This window comes from Microcaecilia unicolor, chromosome 1, assembly GCF_901765095.1.
Source record: "Microcaecilia unicolor chromosome 1, aMicUni1.1, whole genome shotgun sequence".
Taxonomy (NCBI): Eukaryota; Metazoa; Chordata; class Amphibia; order Gymnophiona; family Siphonopidae; genus Microcaecilia; species Microcaecilia unicolor.
This window is the reverse complement of record NC_044031.1, coordinates 615,954,589-615,974,114: the sequence shown is the minus strand read 5'-3', so window position 1 is coordinate 615,974,114 and position 19,526 is coordinate 615,954,589. Positions and strand designations below refer to the sequence as shown.

The 19,526-nt window shown below is 44.5% G+C and overlaps 1 protein-coding gene across 4 annotated transcripts in view; it reads left to right on the top strand.

Annotated features, from left to right (window-relative positions):
* The first annotated feature begins 6,786 nt into the window (after positions 1-6,786).
* The window catches only part of LOC115480891 (ubiquitin carboxyl-terminal hydrolase CYLD-like), a 103,220-nt gene continuing 90,480 nt past the window's right edge, over positions 6,787-19,526 (top strand). Inside the window, exons 1-2 of one of the 4 annotated variants that reach the window (XM_030219874.1) lie at positions 6,787-6,867; positions 15,126-15,607. In XM_030219874.1, coding sequence (XP_030075734.1) covers positions 15,143-15,607 — 465 coding nt within the window. In that variant the 5' untranslated portion in view covers positions 6,787-6,867; positions 15,126-15,142. The other 3 variants (XM_030219866.1, XM_030219884.1, XM_030219892.1) reach the window with 3 other exon arrangements.

The following is a 19,526-nucleotide window of genomic DNA, read 5'->3' as shown; positions in this document are numbered from 1 at the left end:
ATGCGTACAGTCATCTTCCCTCTTGCTCACAAGCTGATAATCACTGAAGTGCTCCTAACTGTTTCCATCTTTCACAGAGTAGTAGGTGCGGCTCTGGACACCTTTTTTTTGGCAGACTGGATGGACCATGTAGGTCTTTATCTGCTGTTGTTTACTGTGTAATGGTGTATCCACAATGATTATGCAATAGTATGCAAATCTTTTTTCAAACATATTCATTACTAGTAAAAGAGGCCCGTTTCCAACAGAAAGGAAATGGGCGCTAGCAAGGTTCCAGGGCCCCCTCCTCCTCCCCTCTGACCCCCCCCTCCTCCTCCCCCTTCCCCCCTCCTCATCACCCCCCTCCTCCCTCTCTCGACCCCATCCTCCTCCCCCTTCTCCTCTCCCCTATCCCTCATCTGAGGACCCCTCCCCCAACCTCTCTTCTCAGGACCCCCCCTCTGATTTCCGCCGCCCAGCGCCTCCCTCCCTCTGTCTCTGTGGCCTCCGAGTGCAAGGAGGACATGTGCCCCAGCCCTCCGTACGTGGCAGCTGCTGTTTAAAAAGTTTTACCTCCTGCTCGACCGGCAACACTCAAGTCCAGCAAGTACAGATGCTGCTTAGGGCGGGACCAGAGGAACAGTGAACCACAGCCTGTCTGGAGCGGCATCTGTACTTGCTGGACTTGAGTGTTGCTGGCCAAGCAGGAGGTAAAACATTTTAAACAGCAGCTGCCACGTACGAAGGGCTGGGGCACCCACACATGTCCTCCTTGCACTCAGAGGCCACAGAGGAGAGGGGGGGGGCATGGAACTCAAACGGCAGTGGGGCCATCATGGCCCGTGGAAGGAGGGAGGTTGGGGATCATGGAACTCGGGGGGGGGGGGGGGGGCGATTGGTTACCTCCGGTGGCTGCTGCTGGGTTCCCTTCCCTCTCACTTCCCATTGGTCCGCCCTGTGACGTCATCCCCAGGGCAGACCAATAGGAACTGTGTTACGAACCCAGGCAACCAGACGGACATGCAGAGGTCCAAATTATTATATAGGATATTTTTTTTACTTATTGGACAGCTTTTTAATTTATTTGAAAGCTTCCCATATGTAGATATACAATTTTTATTTCATGATATTTATATTACTAAAACATCTTTAAAATACTGTAGCTACTACTACTACTACTATTTAGCATTTCTATAGCACTACAAGGCATACGCAGCGCTGCACAAACATAGAAGAAAGATGGTCCCTGCTCAAAGAGCTTACAATCTAATAGACAAAAAATAAATAAAGTAAGCAAATCAAATCAATTAATGTGAACGGGAAGGAAGAGAGGAGGGTAGGTGGAGGCGAGTGGTTACAAGTGGTTACGAGTCAAAAGCAATGTTAAAGAGGTGGGCTTTCAGTCTAGATTTAAAGGTGGCCAAGGATGGGGCAAGACGTAGGGGCTCAGGAAGTTTATTCCAGGCGTAGGGTGCAGCGAGACAGAAGGCGCGAAGTCTGGAGTTGGCAGTAGTGGAGAAGGGAACAGATAAGAAGGATTTATCCATGGAGCGGAGTGCACGGGAAGGGGTGTAGGGAAGGACGAGTGTGGAGAGATACTGGGGAGCAGCAGAGTGAGTACATTTATAGGTTAGTAGAAGAAGTTTGAACAGGATGCGAAAATGGATAGGGAGCCAGTGAAGGGTCTTGAGAAGAGGGGTAGTATGTAGCTGGTAAAAACAGGAGTTTTTCTACACTTCTGTACAATACAGATGGCCAAATTTCAGTGAAGATATCCTGTTTCCTGTTGGGTTCATCTTAACTGGTGGTGTAATCTGCCTTGGGAAGCCTGGTGTTATAAATATGATGGAATACATTGAAATTAAATGGAAATATAATTAAATTCTCCTTTTATTGGGGCACATGGAATCACATCTTCATCTGTTTTGTAGAAGTTTACCTTTTAGATACACAAATGGATTATTCTATTTCAGGGGCGGTCTGTGCCCTGAAAAAGACAGATACAAATCAAGGTAAGCTATACACAAAAAGTAGCACATATGAGTTATCTTGTTGGGCAGACTGGATGGACCGTGCAGGTCTTTTTCTGCCGTCATCTACTATGTTACTATCCTGCTTATAATCGAACGAGAAAAACGCCCAAGTTCCGACCTAAATCGGGAGATGGACGTTTATTTCACAAAACCGAATAAAGCGGTATAATCGAAAGCCGATTTTTGGACGTTTTCAACTGCACTCCGTCGTGGATGCGGACAAAGTTGATGGGGGCGTGTCAGAGGTGTGGCGAAGGCGGAACTGGGGCGTGGTTATCTGCCGAACAAAGATGGGCGCATTTCACTGATAATGGGAAAAAAGTATGCGTTTTTAGCTAGAATTTAGGACACTTTTCCTGGACCCTGTTTTTTCACGAATAAGGCCCCAAAAAGTGCCCTAAATGACCAGATGACCACTGGAGGGAATCGGGGATGACCTCCCCTGACTCCCCCAGTGGTCACTAACCCCCTCCCACCACAAAAAAATGATGTTTCACAACTTTTTATTTTCACCCTCAAATGTCATACCCAGCTCCCTGGCAGCAGTATGCAGGTCACTGGAGGAGCTGTTAGGGGGTGCAGTGGACTTCAGGCAGGTGGACCCAGGCCCATCCCCCCTACCTGTTACAATTGTGCTGCTTAATGCTTATTAGTCGTCCAACCCCCCCAAACCCACTGTACCCACATGTAGGTGCCCCCCTTCACCCCTTAGGGCTATAGTAATGGTGTAGATTTGTGGGCAGTGGGTTTTGAGGGGGATTTGGGGGGCTCAACACACAAGGGAAGGGTGCTATGCACCTGGGAGCTCTTTTACCTGTTTTGTTGGTTTTGTAAAAGTGCCCCCTAGGGTGCCCGGTTGATGTCCTGGCATGTGAGGGGGACCAGTACACTACGAATCCTGGCCCCTCCCACGAATAAATGTCTTGGATTTATTCGTTTTTGAGCTGGGCGCTTTCATTTTCCATTATCGCTGAAAAACAAAAACGCCCAGCTCACACATTGTTGAATAAAACATGGGCGTCTATTTTTTTCGAAAATATGGTTCGGTCCGCCCCTTCACGGACCCGTTCTCGGAGATAAACGCCCATGGAGATAGGCGTTTTCGTTCAATTATGCCCCTCCATGTATTTCAGAGGCAAGTGGTTTTATAACTCAAAATACATAAGTACATAAGTATTGCCATACTGGGAAAGACCAAAGGTCCATCGAGCCCAGCATTCTGTTTCCAACAGTGGCCAATCCAGGTCACAAATACCCGGCAAGATCCCAAAAATGTACAAAACATTTTATACTGCTTATCCCAGAAGTAGTGGATTTTCCCCAAGTCCATTTAATAACGGTCTATGGACTTTTCCTTTAGGAAGTCGTCCAAACCTTTTTTAAACTCCACTAAGCTAATCGCCTTTACCACATTCTCTGGCAACAAATTTCAGAGCTTAATTACACGTTGAGTGAAGAAATTTTTCTCCGATTTGTTTTAAATTTACTACATTGTAGCTTCATCGCATGCCCCCTAGTCCTAGTATTTTTGGAAAGCGTAAACAGATGCTTCACATCTACCCGTTCAACTCTACTCATTATTTTATAGACCTCTATCATATCTCCCCTCAGCTGCCTTTTCTCCAAACGGAACAGCCCTAGCCGCTTTAGCCTTTCCTCATAGGGAAGTCGTCCCATCCCCTTTATCATTTTCGTCGCCCTTCTCTGCACCTTTTCTAATTCCACTATATCTTTCTTGAGATGTGGCGACCAGAATTGAACACAATATTTGAGGTGCAGTCGCATCATGGAGCGATACAAAGGCATTATAACATCATTTTTGTTTTCCATTCCTTTCCTAATAATACCTAACATTCTATTTGCTTTCTTAGCAGCAGCAGCAGCAGCACACTGAGCAGAAGGTTTCAACGTATCATGGGAGCAAGTAGATGGATATGTGTGAAACATTTAACAAAATTGAGCTTAGCATATTTACCCAACTGGGCATTTAAAAGTCTGCCCTTTAATGGTGCTGCATGTTCAGAAATCAAAGCCGTAAGTATAGGCAGTTATTCAATTATCACATGCACTCACCAGAACAGGCATCCATCACATTGCAACAAGTAAACAACAACTTCTACAGAGAACATCCAACATTTAATTTTTATTTTCTCATTTCTGTCTTCCATAATTCCAGACTGCAGATGTACAGATCAGCAGGACTCAAAGCACTCCAAAACAAGTAAAGTCAGAAACAACACAATATACACCTAATTGTTCAACCACCTTTAAGATTCACCTTTGGGTTTAAAAAGCAAAACCATGTGCATGTAAGGTCTGGATGAACAAATTACAACAATCAAAGTTTAAAGCAAATGCCCTTAATATGTAATACTTGGAAGCAATAATGACACAATGATGGCATATTCACACAGTAGGTAGCCTGAGCCAACAGATTTATTTTCCACTAAACATAATTAACTTTTTAATTTATTTGAAAGTGTCCCATATGTTGATATAAATATCATGAAATAAAAACTGAATATTACTAAAACAGCTTCAAAAATTCTAGCCGATGGAAACATCACTAATAAATGCTGTATTGTGTGCTAATTTTTCTACACTATTCTATACAATACAGTAATACATGGCCAAATTTCAGTGAGGATATTCTGTTTACTGATGGGTTCATCTTAACTGTTTTTGTAATCTGCCTTTGGAAGCCTGATGTTATAAAGATTTGTAGTAAAATTAAACTCTCCTTTTATTGAAGCACATGGAATCACATCTTCACCTCGTCTTGTATACAAATTAATTATTCTGTTCTGAGCATGTTTCAGGGACAGGTGGTTTTCATAAGTCAAAACAATAAATAAATAAATATATTCTTTCATGCAGATCTCTCATTTGTTTAAACATAACTGGATGGGTTATAAGCCCCTAATGCAGGAAATTTTTTTTTGTTCTTTTTAATATTTGTCCTTGTGATGAGTTATACTGTTGCAGGAATTACCACTATTGTTAGCAGAATCTGTGGTACTTCAGGAGTCAAACACCACACACCAGAATGAGAGAGAAATCTTCTTTATTTGCCAGCAAACAAAGTAGGACATCAGCACTAGGTCTCTTCTTCTCTTTCTCAGCTCTCTGTGTCTTGTGGCTTCTGTCTCAGCTCCTTCTCTTCTTCTGTTGTCTCTCTTCTAACGTAAGCTGCTTCTGCTCCCAGTTATATAGGGTCTTAAGCCCCTCTGGCCCCCCTTTCTCACCAGATGGTAAACAATAGATTGATTACCCTGCCTTGAACTAATTATCTCTATACATTTATTAAAAATATCAGTTACATAGGTTTGTGATATTTCCCAAACTGACCTATGACCTGGGGCCCCTCACACTAGACAATGTGGCACCTATCTCTTGCATTTTATTATGATTAAATTCTTAGGTTTCCAGCTAACTTCATACTAACTGGGTTCTGGCATTCATTAAGGGGTCAAGGGCCAATCTTGTTCAATGGCACCCATATATGATTTGTTATTACTTTCAGAACCAGTCCTTAATTAATCAAGACTTTCCCTGACCTCTTTCACCTATTAGCTTCCTACACAAAACTCGCTAGGACTGTGGATAATTCAAACCAGATGTTGACCTCTTAAACAGCAGACAAAGGCTCACTTGAAAAGTCAGTCAAAGATGTAACACTGGATTGAAAAGATATTCTACATAGAAATAGAACTTATTAATTACACAGAATAAAACATATTCTAAAATAAGCAGAAATCAGAATTCCTTATAAGACAAATTCTAACTCATCTAGAATATCTATATCTTACCTATTTTCTTCTAACCAGCATTCAATCTAATCCTTTAAACTACAATATGCTTTGCTCATAATGGTATCCAGATGTGGTAAATAATACCTATGAACAGTCCATCACTCAAAAAGAGACAAAGAAAGTTTCATTTCTCTCTGACCTTTCTAACCTCTTAGTCTAGCAAAAGTTAGACTTCTAAATAATCTAAACCAGATGGCATTCTTCCATCACTTGCAGAACTGAAAAGTTAAAACCCCAAACTTTAATATCTTTGCCCAAGCTGCCTCAATACTGTGCCAAAACTGGAACTACAGTGAGATATAATAGAATTCAGTAACATCTCAAACATATTAATTAACATAATTGTGTTCGCATTTGGGTAAAAAATGAGAAAATGCTGTTGAAAAGTGACTTGAAGAAGAAATAAATATATACCACAGAACTGGAAAATGTTGGCACGTTTAGACTGACGCTGGACTTCTGCATGAAGGTAGCCCTCAGCCCTGCCCTCATTATTTAATACCTTTATTTTAAATAGTATTAATAAACAATATTAAGTGCATTTTTGTAATATACTCCTGCATTCCACTAAACAAAAGGTGCAAGTTCCCACAAACCATCTTCTTCTTTTGATCTAGGCACAGGAAAAAAAAAGATTTTAAATGCTCCCAGGTTTCAACCCAACTTATATTTAATGTGGGATGACTGCCTTAAATAAATAGATAGGTAGAAACGCTGAATGTTGAGCACCTGATTCTCAAAACATGATGTCTATTTTAGTGGCTGTTACCAAGAGGAAAAAAAAATCTCTGCATGAATCTAACACATGCAAGTGTACGACGAACGACGGCTACGCGAGGAAGGGGAAACATAGACTAACCTAAGTGGCTTCAACACTTTGACGTCATGCCGTTCCTTGTTCTCCATCAAACCTTCTGGGTTCCATAACCATTACAGGTAAAGTAACTTTCATTTCTTCTGCGGCCCGCCCCTCCTTTGACACAGCTTCCTGTTTCGGGGTACGGGGACAGACATAGCGGTGAAGGAAAGCTGCAGGATTGTTGGTGGGCAACCTCTGGTATGAGTTTGACGGTGGGGTGTGTTTGAAGGAGCGGAGCTGTATCGCTGACAGGGAGTAGAGGGTCAGGGTGAGACGACGTACGAAACCGAGGAGAGCGGAAGCGTGAGGGACAGGCATAAGTACGTAAATATTGCTACACTGAGACAGACCAAAGGTCCAATAAGCCCAGCATCCTGGGTGCTCTAGTGTGAGGGCAGTGGAATACGAGTGACTAGGTAGCTCTGCCGGTACTGACACTTGACACTGGGATAGGAGGGGAGCCCACTGTAGCTTGGTACTGATTGTGTTACTGGGATAGGAAGAGAGAGCCCTCTGCAGGCTCTGCCACTGGGATAGGAGAGAGTCCAAGTAGAGCTATCAAATAACCCTGTTGCAGTCCTGGATTTCTGACAACCTCAGCCTAGTGCATTAAGGAACTTGCTGCACCTTCTTTCATTGGGTAAAAATCAAGGTTTGTAAATACCACACTGCACGGTGCATGTAAGCTCAAAACAGTGCCAAGATGTCTCCCTCTTCATGAAACTGGGAATCTTGGCAGCGCTGCCTTGGGCTGCATCCTGGTACTGAGTGGCACTCCTGGCACGGCTAGTGTTCCATAGGATGGGGTGCATACTGCCATAGGGAACATAGGAGATGATGGCAGATAAAGACCTGCACAGACCTTTCAGTCTGTCCACTCATATGATGCGATATAATATTTGCATACTTGATCTTGATTTGTTCTTGCTGTTTTCAGGGCACACACCTTAGAAGTCTGCTTGGCAGTGGTCCTATTCCTCAACTAGTGGAGTAGCTGTCAAAGCCTACGCCAGCCCATCCAGATCTGTCTAGATATAATTAGGGCACAAACAGTAGAAGTCTGCTTAATTACTGGAGTTGCCATCTAAGTACCGCTGCATTTTTGTTTTGATTCTATTCTCTTTTAATTTAGCAGTCCTTTGTGTTTATCTCATGCATTTTTTGAAATCTTAATGTTTTTTTTGTCTCCACCACCACCTCCTGTACTGGTGCTATTAGTTGCCAGGCTATAGATGCAGTGAAATTACCTGATTAGAAGGAGACAGTCTGGGTAACTGTTCTGCCCTGTTCATAATAGTGGGGGAGGGGGCTTGAAATGCCACTTGTCATCTGAAGAAGGGACATGAAATATTTCTAAAGCTCATTGATTACAGAAGCTTTTCATTGGCCCTTTAAAAGGGATCACAGTTTCCAGAGACACCATTTGTCTTCCAGAAAGACCCTTTGAAATATCCAGTTAGTATCTGAATATATCTGACTTGTTTCACCACCCAACAATTAGTCTATTTCCACTTAATGTTCTTTAGAATGTAAGTAGAACTTGAGGAAACAAATGAGGACATTCCTGATTTTGTCTTTGTTGTAGGGGGTGATGCAGTGCAGGGATTGTGTCCAGGTGCTTAGGGTTCTAGGTATTAAAGAAGTAGGACAAGTATAGGGGTGATGACTTAAAACATATAGCTTGGATATAACAAAAGAGAGGGAACGAAGTACAAACTAAAGTCCAAACAAAAAAACAGCACCACGGGCCTTTAAAAATGGAACACAGTTCTTTAATGAATGAGCCTTGACAAAAAGACCCAACACGGACCGTGTTTCGGTGACTAGCACCTGCGTCAGGCGTCACAGTGATGACGTGGAAAACTTGGGGAATAACTCGAAAATATTCCTCTACAATACCTTACCCCACGTCTCGTATAGTAAAAGCAACAAGGCACTTTCACTTTCTGTTTGGATACAGAAAGTGAAAGTGCCTTATTGCTTTGTAGCTTTTACTATATGAGACGTTGGGTAAGGAACAATATATTGTAGAGGAATATATTAGAGTTATTCCCCAAGTTTTCCACATCATCACTGTGACCCCTGACGCAGATGCTAGTCACCGAAACACGGCCTGTGTCGGGTCTTTTTGTCAAGGCTCATTCTTTTTTTTTTTTTTTTTACCATTTATTTTATTATTTTCATGTATAAACATATCAAAACAGAGAATAATTTTAATACAACCATATTGCTTGACACCTTGCCTGGACTGTTTCCCATTTCTAATTCCACTCATTCAATTTCTCAGAGCCCCTCCCACCCTTTCCCTTCCTCTCCTCCCCCCCCCCCCCCCCCCCCCCCCGCTCGATCTACTCATTCGTGCCTAACATTTACTGTCTCTTAGTGTCTCGGGAGGACAACCACTGTTCATAAAGCTGCCAAGTCTTTTGATGTTGTATTAAATGTCCATTCCGTAATGCTGTGAGTTTGGACATAAGGCAAATGTAGTCTAATTTTTGCAGGACTTTATGAAGGCCCGGCAGTGATGGTTGTTTCCAAGCCGCTGCTAATACCAGCTTGCCTGCCACAAACAGTTGTCCAGCAAACTGATGTATTGGATTTGGAACTCCTTCGGGTTTAAAATGTAGCAAACAGTAATCCATCTTCATTGGGTAGGTTATCCCAGTGACCTCAGTCAGAAATTTCAGAAGCATTGTCCAGTATGTCTGAGCGTGTGTGCAGGCCCACCAGATGTGGAACATGTCCCCTATTCCATCGCACTGTCGCCAGCATGTAGCTGAGCATCCTCTAAACATCTTTGCAATGCGATGCGGGGTATAGTACCAGCAGTATAATATCTTATGTCCATTCTCAATCATAGAGCTAGAAATCGAGACCTTAAGCAGAGATTTAAATGCTAATTTCCATTGTTGAAAAGTATATGTTTCCTTCAAGGCTTCATTCCATATAGCTAAATAATGTTCTACGGGGTTGGAGTATAGAAGCAATGCTTCATAGAGTCTTGATATGCTCCCCTTACCTCCCCCTCTCATCATACACATTTCTATCTTTGTTTCTGATAAGTTAAGCTCATCTCTTGCCCTTCGCTTTATAAAGTCCTGTACTTGGTAATATTGGAAAGCCTGTAAGGAGGATAAACCATGTTCCCTGCAGAGCTCTTCAAACGCTATTGTCGTATTCTCTTCCCACATTTGGCCCAACGTACACAGACCCATATCTTCCCAGCCACAGTAGGCCGTGGTATGCCTTCCTGGTGTAAAGTGCGGAGCAAATCTAAGGTACATGTGCCGAAAAAACTTACGTCCTGGAAAAAACTGTTCTCGCACCCCACTCCAGGTGTGCAAGGGCCACTGCATCAGCGGCGGACATCCCTTGATGAGTTCATCTAACTCCTGTTTAGCTAGCCATGGAATAGCCCTAAGCGGGAAGGGGCCCACCCAGCCCTGCTCCATCCTGACACTCAATTTTTCTGTGTCTGTGAACCAAGCCGCTATTGTTCTAAGATGTGCCGCCTGGTAATATAGGGTAATAGAGGGGACCCCCATCCCTCCCTGCTGCCTTGGTTGGTACATAACTTCTCTTCTAACTCGCGGTGGTCTTTTTTTCCAGATAAAGGAGAAAATGTCCCTCTGGAGGCCTCGTAAGAAGCTATCTGGGATGGAAATTGGTAATGCCATAAAAAGATACAGTATCCTTGGGAGTACTACCATTTTTACTGCACTTATCCTCCCAACCCAGGACAACTGTAGACCCCCCCATCTTTGCAAGTCTTGCAGCAAACGCTTCGCTATCTCGGGGAAATTAACCTGGTATAACTCCTTGATGTCTCTGGGAATATTAACCCCCAGGTATCGAATGTATCGCGATGCCCATCGGAACGGAGTTGCCTGCTGTAGACGGGATTTTTGTTCAATGGGAATATTTATGTCAAGCACTTCAGATTTGTCTAGATTAATCTTAAACCCCGAGACTTTCCCGTATGCATTTAGCATCTCTAGTATTTTCGGAAAGGAGGTCTCAGGATCTTTTAGCATCAGCAAGACGTCATCTGCAAAGAGAAGCGTCCGCGTTTCGATTCTACCCAATCGTGGCCCCTTTACTTCTGGATGTGCCCTAAGCCTGACCGCCAACGGCTCCATTACAATGGCAAAAAGCAGGGGGGACATTGCACATCCCTGCCTTGTTCCTCTATATAAATTGAAGGGCTCTGTCAGTCTGCCATTTATTCTAATGGAGGCCTGAGGGGTTTTATAGATTAGACGAAGCCAGTGGAGGAAACGCCCAGTGAATCCCATTTTATCTAGCACTCCAAACAAGAAGGACCAGCTCACTCTGTCAAACGCCTTTTCGGCATCTAGTGACAGAATGCATAATGGAGACCGCGTGTCCTGTGCATGGTATACCAAATGTAGTGCTCTACGTATATTATCGAATGTCTTGTCTCCCATGCACGAAGCCTGCCTGATCTTCATGAACTAGAAAGGGTAGATGTTTTTGCAGTCGTGTTGCCAAAATCTTTGTGAAGATCTTATAGTCTATCCCTAACAGTGAGATAGGCCTATAAGATCCACAGAGCTGTGGGTCCTTCCCTGGCTTGTGGATGACCGTAATATTAGCCAAATTCCAGGTTGGGGGGAGCCCCGGACTGTCCTCTAGGGAATTAAACACTTGCAATAGCAATGGGGCCAGAAGCTTCCCAAATGTTTTATAGAATTTGCCAGTGAAGCCATCGGGTCCCGGAGCCTTACCTGCCGGGAGCTCCTTAATAGCGTGAATAACCTCTTCCATTTCAATGGGGTGCGCTAGCATCTGAGTGGCACTAGATGTCAGTCTTGGAAGCTCTAACCCCTCTAAGTAATCTGTTATCTCTATGTGATCTGTCTCCTCGCCTCTGGTGTATAACTTCTCATAAAAGTCTTTGAATGCTAACTCTATATAATCAGAGTCTGTGTGGGTGTCCCCTCCCTCATCCCTTAGGCTCGCAATTATGTTGCGGTTCGCTTGCTGTTTTAGCCTATAGGCCAGAAGACGGCTAGCCTTATTGCCAAATTCGTAGTGAGTCTGTTGAGCCTTCTGAAGACTCTCGGAGATATCCGCTAGCTCCAAATCACAGATTTGATCCCGCAGCCGGCGAGCTCTATCTAAGCTCGCCTGCTTATGTTCCGATCCACCACTATGAAGCCTGGCTTCTTCCTGTTCTAGTTGTTTCCAGAGAGTCGCCTCTTTTAACATCCGCTGTTTCCTAGTGTGTGCCTTCAGCGCTATGAGGTGACCCCGCATGACTGCTTTAAATCCCTCCCAGACTATTATCGGTGAAACTGTCCCATTATCATTAAATTGGATATATTCTTTAATATTGGTTTCAATGCTAACTAGATTAGCCGGATCCTGCAAAAGAGCATCATCCAGACGCCAGCTTTTCTGTCTCCCTCGCGTATTGGGTAATGTCAGCTGCATCAGAACCGGAGAGTGGTCTGACCAGGTTCTAGGTAAAATCTGCTGTGTCCCTGCCAATCCTGCTATCGCTGCTTCTCCTAGCCAGTAGTCAATCCTGGAGGATGACTTGTGTACTGCAGAGTAGTAGGTATAGCTACGCTTTCTTGGGTGTACTTGCCGCCACAGGTCTATTAGGTGCCAATGATTCACAAATTCGTGCAATTTTGCTCTATCTCTTCGGCCATATTGTATGCTACTCGAGGAGTTGTCTAGATGAGCCTGCATGGTAAGGTTAAAATCCCCCCCCACCAATAGGGAGCCCTCTACATGTTTCTGGAGCAGTTGGTCTAACTCTGAGAAAAAACCTTCTTGCTGTGCATTCGGCCCATACACGTTTACTATAGTAAAGATCTGTCCTAACAGCGACAACACTACCAGGAGGTATCTTCCCCCCTTGTCTCTTGTCACTTTAAGTATGTTCCAGGGTTTATCACCCACAAATGCCATCATTACCCCTTTACTCTTTGTGTTGTCGCTATTGGACGCAAAATATATATGGGGATATTTCTTATGGTAGCACAAATATTCATGTCTGGATAGTAAGTGGGTCTCCTGCACTAGGACCACATCTGCTCGCAAACGGAGCATTTCTCTAAACAGGAGTTGTCGCTTTCTCGGGATATTCAACCCTCTGGCATTAATCAGTAGTAGGTTAATATCTGCCATGAGATGTCATAATAAGTTGCTCTATTGCCTGCTAATCTCTGAGTCATTATGCTTCTTTGCCTATTTCCTATTGGTTTCCTCTGATGAGCCCTCCCCTTAACATCCTGATAGGCCTCTTTCTTGTCCCTATCCCAGGGTTTCCCTCCCTCCCCCCTCCCCCCTCCCCTCATTAGAAAGCTGCCCCTGTATATCACTAAGGGCATTCTAGAAGGAAGTGTAAGCTGTTCAGTCCATATTTCCGCGGAGGCTCCTGCATCTTTGAGTTAAGCCTTGTCTCTTTGCAATTTTAACCTTTCTATAAAATTAAGTGACAACAGAACAACATAACAGGTGTTTGCATAGTATTAACAAAACAAAATACATCACCCAATCACTTCCTAAGGTCCAACTTTTTTTTTTTGCAGCATTGCCACTGAGCGCACGTTCAATCAACTTCTGTCTTTTTGCTGATTCAACAGTTGCTCCTTAACCGAGGCTTCCCAGTGAAGTGCTTCTCATTCAGGTCACTTTTGTTGCCGACTGTTGGCGTTTTAGGCGTCGCTGACCATTGCCTACTCGTTGCCATTTAGGCGGTATCACCCGGGTTGGGCCTCTCTTTGCTGCTGTCGTCGGAGTTGATGTCTCCATCTCGACTTCCTCTGGTAGCACTTCTTTCGCCTCTGCAAGTGTTCTTATGTGCTGCATTTTACCCTCTTTATAAAATACTAGCGCAAATGGATGCCTCCACTTGTACCGGATCCCCAGTTCTTGAAGTCTTCTAGTGACTGGTTTGAGTTCCGCTCTGCGCTTCAATGTAGTGGCTGCCAGATCTTGATACACTTCCACTGTGTATGTATCCCACTTAAAATTTGGGGTCTGTCGTGCCGCTTTTGCCACCTGCTCCTTCATCTTAAAGTCTCTAAAGCACACTATTATGTCCTTAGGCAGATTGGCTCGTGGAGAGCTGAATGCCCGGTGAGCTCTCTCAATGAGGATCGCGGTTGGTTCTATTGCTGTACCTCCAGCTGTTAGCAGATCACTTGTCAGCCTTTGTATAGTATCCTCACAGTCAATGTAGGCAGGGGACTCCGGCAGGCCACGAAACCGCAAATTGCATCTGCGACCACGGTTCTCCAGATCCTCTAACTTGTCGAGGACCTGCTGATGGGCTAGCTGGCTTTCCATGGTTCGCTGATCTAAGGTCTCGAGTGCGTCTGACTGGGCATCAAGCCGATTTTCTGCCTCCTCCAGGCGAGAACCTAGCTCTCTTATTTCACCTTTGAGATCTGCCCCCATAGTCACCAGCTCACTTCGCATTGCCTTCAGGTCTGCCCGAATCTCCTGCAGCCACTTCTGCCACTCCGGACCCATTTCTTCCTCGGGCTCCTCCTGGTCTTTATTGGTGTGTGTTTCCCCTGAGGGTGCTGATTCTACAAGTTCCGCTGCCGCGATCGCCCGTTCCGGGCGGTTCAATGTTGCGGCCGCCATTTTGTTTTCTCCGCGCGCCAACGATGTAAATGCGAAGCGGGAGAAATTCACTCTCTCCGTCTCCGTCTGCATCGGGAGTTTAATCCCGCTGTGTTGCGCTCTCCTCTGCTCGCGTTTTGCAATAATTTCGCCGCTTGAAACAGGCTTTTTAGCTTGTAGATCTCCGCGGGTTATACGGAGCTCAGCTAGCATGCAGCCATGCCGTTTCGTGACGTCACTTCCTCCTTGTCAAGGCTCATTCATTAAAGAACTGTGTTCCATTTTTAAAGGCCCGTGGTGCTGTTTTTTTGTTAAAACATACAGCTGTCATTGTCAATGCTGTTCATATTAATTTTGTGTGTGTGTGTGTGTGTGGGGGGGGTTCCCATGCAGGCATCTCACTGTTACAGGCAAAACATAAATATAGCTTGAAAAATGAGTGACTTTTCATCAGAGACCCATGCAGGTAAAAACTTTTACACCATGGATTCTTGAAGGTAAGGATCAGGGAGTGATTATATGAATCTCTGTCTCAAAAATAAAAGTGTAAAAAGACATAGGGCTCCTTTGACAAAGCCGCGTTAGTGATTACCAGCTCGATAAATGTGACAAAGCCCATTTAATTCATATGGGCTTTGTTGCATTTGCTGTGCGGGAATTGCTACTGTGGCTTTGTAAAAGGAGCCCACAGTGGGGAAGGAAACAAAGAATTATATCCACAGTGGAGATAGAGAGACCAACAGATACTGACTGTTGCCCACCACATGATACTCATAGGCACTCAATACGTTTTCCCATGTCTCTGAGCCCTTTTCTCACTCTGCTGTCTCGCAGGTTCTCATCCTGGCACAATGTGCACTGCACAGGAGGACAGCAGTCCGCAAGGTGAAATGTATTTCATACTGACTGAGAAGTCTTCCTTTGGGACCAAGAACTCCTTGCAGGCTGGGACACTGTGCTGCATTAGTGAGGAGGATTACCTGCAGAATGTCAGCAATGAGACGCTGTGTCCGCTGCCCCTGAAGGTCACACTTCTGGAGGGCCTTAATGCTGATGTCCAGAGGACAGTGGATGTGAATAGCCTGCAGCCTCTGAGAAAAGAGCAGGCTGCGCTCCTTCTAGCTGTCCCAGATGTTGTCATGAGGCTCAACTACTTCCTGCAAAGGACTACCCTGGACAATGCCCTGCAGGCCAGAGTGGGCCAGCAGGTCCTGGTGCAGCTTGACCAGAAGCGAGTTCCTGGCACCATTCGTTATATTGGGAAGATTCAAAACTGCATCCATCTGGCTTCTGTGTACTTCGGAGTAGAGTTACAGGTGGGATGCAGAGTCAGGGTTCTCCAATAGGTCTCTACTTAATATTCTGTTGGTATATTTGTTGTCTACGATTTGGTGGTGTTTGGAGTGTTTGGTTGGAATTTTCCTTGATCATTTTTATTGCAAGGCACACAGTTTTAATAAACTACTAAAGGCTTAAGGCTCTCTCGCTCTCTCTCACTATATATATATTATATTTAGAGAGAGAGACCCCAAAATACTGATGATAAATTAGTGCAATCAAATGTACTCGGAACGGTCACATTTATCTCCCTGTGCCTCCATTCTAATCCCAGCTCTATCACTGTCTGTCAGTGTTTGGCAAATTGGTCCTTGAGTACCCCCTTGCCATTCAGGTTTTTATGATATCTGCAATGAATATGCATGAGATTGATTTGCATACACTGTCTCCATTGTATTGTAATCTTTCATACATATTCATTGTGGATATCCTGAAAACCTGACTGGCAAGGGGGTACTCGAGGACCAACTTGGGAAACACTGCTCTATGTGATCCTGGGTGACTCGCTTTATTTCTGCACTTCATTTTTTTTTAATTACGTTTATTACAACAGTGACAAGAATTACAATAAATGTGAAAAAAAAAGATAAAATTCATCAGTTGCTTTTATATGAAAGATGAAAAATACTAACAGGAACAAGAGTAGCAGTGTATATAGACCATGGAGATTTAACTTAGGATATGTAGCATCTCACTACTGATGTGCCTAAGACGTTAGTGTAGTCATCAAAAAGCATTGATAGAAGTTTTCTGCAATAGCTCGTCTTTTCAGGTTTTTATATAATAATGCCCTTACCCCCCACATTCAATCTCATTCACCTATACCAGTAACCAACAATCATCCAACAGACGCTCGTCCAAATATGCATCCCTAATGGAGTATGTGACTCTGTCAACAGTGTATGATTATGGTGATGGGTATAAAGGTAGCCTTCATTATCCTTAGTTATACCCCAAAGAAAACAAAAGAATGAAAGGCCAACTCTGTCTCCACCAGTGCCCGATACTTGGTCGATCTATAGAGTTTCTATGTGTGAACCTGTCAATTCTACGAGCTGCTCCAGTCCTCCCATAAAATTTCTCCCTCCCACAGGTCCTTCTTCCTACCATGTCCCCTCCTGCATTTACGGAAACAGAACTTCACACAGTAGATGGGATGAGGCAGGGAGAAGGATCTGTGGCCAGCAGAGCAGAGTTAACGCAATAACACAGGAGGTGGAGCCGGAGACCAATTAGCTATGCCAGCGCCAGATGGGCGCCCCTTTGGAGGCTGGGCCCTGGGGAATCGTGGCCCTGACTCCACCCCTCCTTATTGCTGTTTGTCTATCAGGGAGCTTGGTGCATTCCTCTCCCAGTTAGCTTGAGTGAGACCATTCCACTCAGCCTTTCTTATATGGGCACTGTTTCCTGTTGGGTATAGACTTCCCTGCTCCACCCTTCTAGGACACTTTTTTCAGTCTTGTCTCTTGAAGGAAAACATCCTTTTTTTTCCCTGGCAGGACAGACTTTGTAGCTGTCATATAACCCTTTCCTGCCCAGGAAACGCCCTGTGCCTGTCACATACAGTCCATGACTTTTTTTGCACCAATCAGTCTGCTCTTTTCTTACATACCACTATTAAGAGATGTTCCACATGCGCTCATCTCTTTCCCCCCTCCCCCATATACAGACAATCATGAAAACAATCCAAACATTTTAAACTGGGTCAAATTACTGCATTAACTTAGACCTTCTAGACTCCAGGCGCACCATACCACATGTGATGCATCACATTCTAGCATCCTCATGCATCTGGAGCAGTCATGGGTGGAGTTCCTGGCAGAAGCCTTTCACGAAAGCCTCTAGATCGTTAGAGATTTAGAAAAGAGAACCTTATTGGTCTATAACTATAGCACCCTGGCTCGTGCTGAAAAGTGTAAAGCTACTGGAAGCTGTTTGTACAGCTGTCTACAAAAGGGCACCATGCTTGCCTCCAGGCAACGACGTGTAGAAAAGTCCTGAAAGTTGAAACACGGTTACCTTCTGGCTTTTCTACATGAGCCCCTGAATCGGATTGTATATAGCAGTCATTCTTTATTGGCATAGTTCAAAAAGTGGACTACAACTGGCCTAGCTCTTTGGGTGCTGTTCAGCTCAGCTCTATTCCATGAGCTCTCCTGATAAGAAAACTTGGTGCTTTCAGCACTGACGCTGAGGCCACAGGTAGCTATGACTCCAAAGTTCACCACAGATCGCATTCTTTGATAGTTTCGGGCAGGCCTGCAAACAGTACATTATTCCACCTTCCCTGGTTTTCTTGATCCTCTAGACATTCAGGTAGCTGTATATGCTGGGCTTGTGACTTCTGTATAGCAGCTTGAATTTTTACTAATTTGTCCTGCATTTCTGTGGAGAGGTTTTGTCAGCTCTCACAGCTCATTGAACTCATGTTGTCAGCCACCATTTGTTGTTGGTCTGTTTGCTCTGATTTCACACACCTCGCTGCGATTTGCTCAACATTATCAGCACACTCTTGGGGTTTAACTAGATCAATGTGCTACTGGCATCTTACAGTAAATGGGAATTATTATTGAAATGATATAATACATTTTTTTGGCTGACCACCCTGGAGCCAGACTTGTAGGCTCATGTCTAACTAGCAGCCATCACATGATCCCCAGGGCTGGCTCAAGGTATAGTGCTGCCCTGAGCCAACTTGCTTTGGCACCACCCCCCTCCTCACTCGCATCGTATCTGGTGCCCCCTCCCTCCCCCCTTTGCAGGTTCAGCATCTCTCTCCCTTGGGCCGGCATCTCCTCCCCCCCACCCAGTCCAGTCTCTCCTCCTCCTCTGTTCCCCTCCCCGCAGGTCCAGCACTACTCTTTCACCTCCCTCACTCACCAGTGGCCCTGTAAAGTTTACGTTGGTCACTGGCAGCAGCATGACAGTCTATTTTTGGATAGGGTTACCATACGGCTCGAGAAAAAGGAGGACAGAATGAGCCAGTCCATGTTTTACTTCCATTGAAAGCAATGGAAATCAAACCTGGACTGGCTCAATCTATTCTCCTTTATCTGGAGCCATATGGTAACCCTGTCCAAAAGCAGCCTACCTTTTGACAGCCCCTGGATCTTCCCTTTGCTGCATCCCAACCACAGGAAATTGCAGCAGAGGGAAGACACATGGTGGTGTGGGGGGGGGGGGGGGGGGGATAGAGAATGAGAGAGACCACACCTGGGGGGGGGGGGAGAAGAAAAGGCATAACCTGTAGACTAGGTGAGGTCAGATTCTGTGTATTTTCTCGCCCTTAATCGCTGGTGCCCTGGGACAGAGCTTCACCTTGTTTCAGTGGTTAACTGGCCCTGACAACCCCCCCCCCCCCACACTCTGATTCAAACCTTGGGTGACTCAGTTTTTTATTTCTCTGAACCTCACTTCTAATCCCGCTCTTTCACTGACTCTCTGTATTATCCTGAGCTGATGTAATTAGAATAAGCAGAAAACAAAAATTCTCCGGTTTGGAGAGACAACTAAAGTTCCAAATACAATAGTTACATTATTGTCAGGGGAAATATTAAAAATTGAAGATCATTTCAGAGTGTTAGGCGTAATCTTAGATTCTACATTATCATTTGAAAAACAGATTAATACTCTTAGTAGAAGACTTTTTTTTCCAGGCTTCGCTGGTTAAGGACCATAAGGTCTTAGTGAAAGGCGATTTTAGAACTGTAGCTCAGGTAGTCCTGCTGCCACAGTTGGATTACTGTAATTCGCTCTACGCTCAGTTTTCGGTTTATCACTTGAAGCCCCTACAATTAATGCCGAATATGGCTATTAGGCTAATTAGTGGACTTGGATGGTTCAAAATTGTGGATTCTGGTTTTCAGGCTTATCTTTGGTTGCTGACACTTAAACATA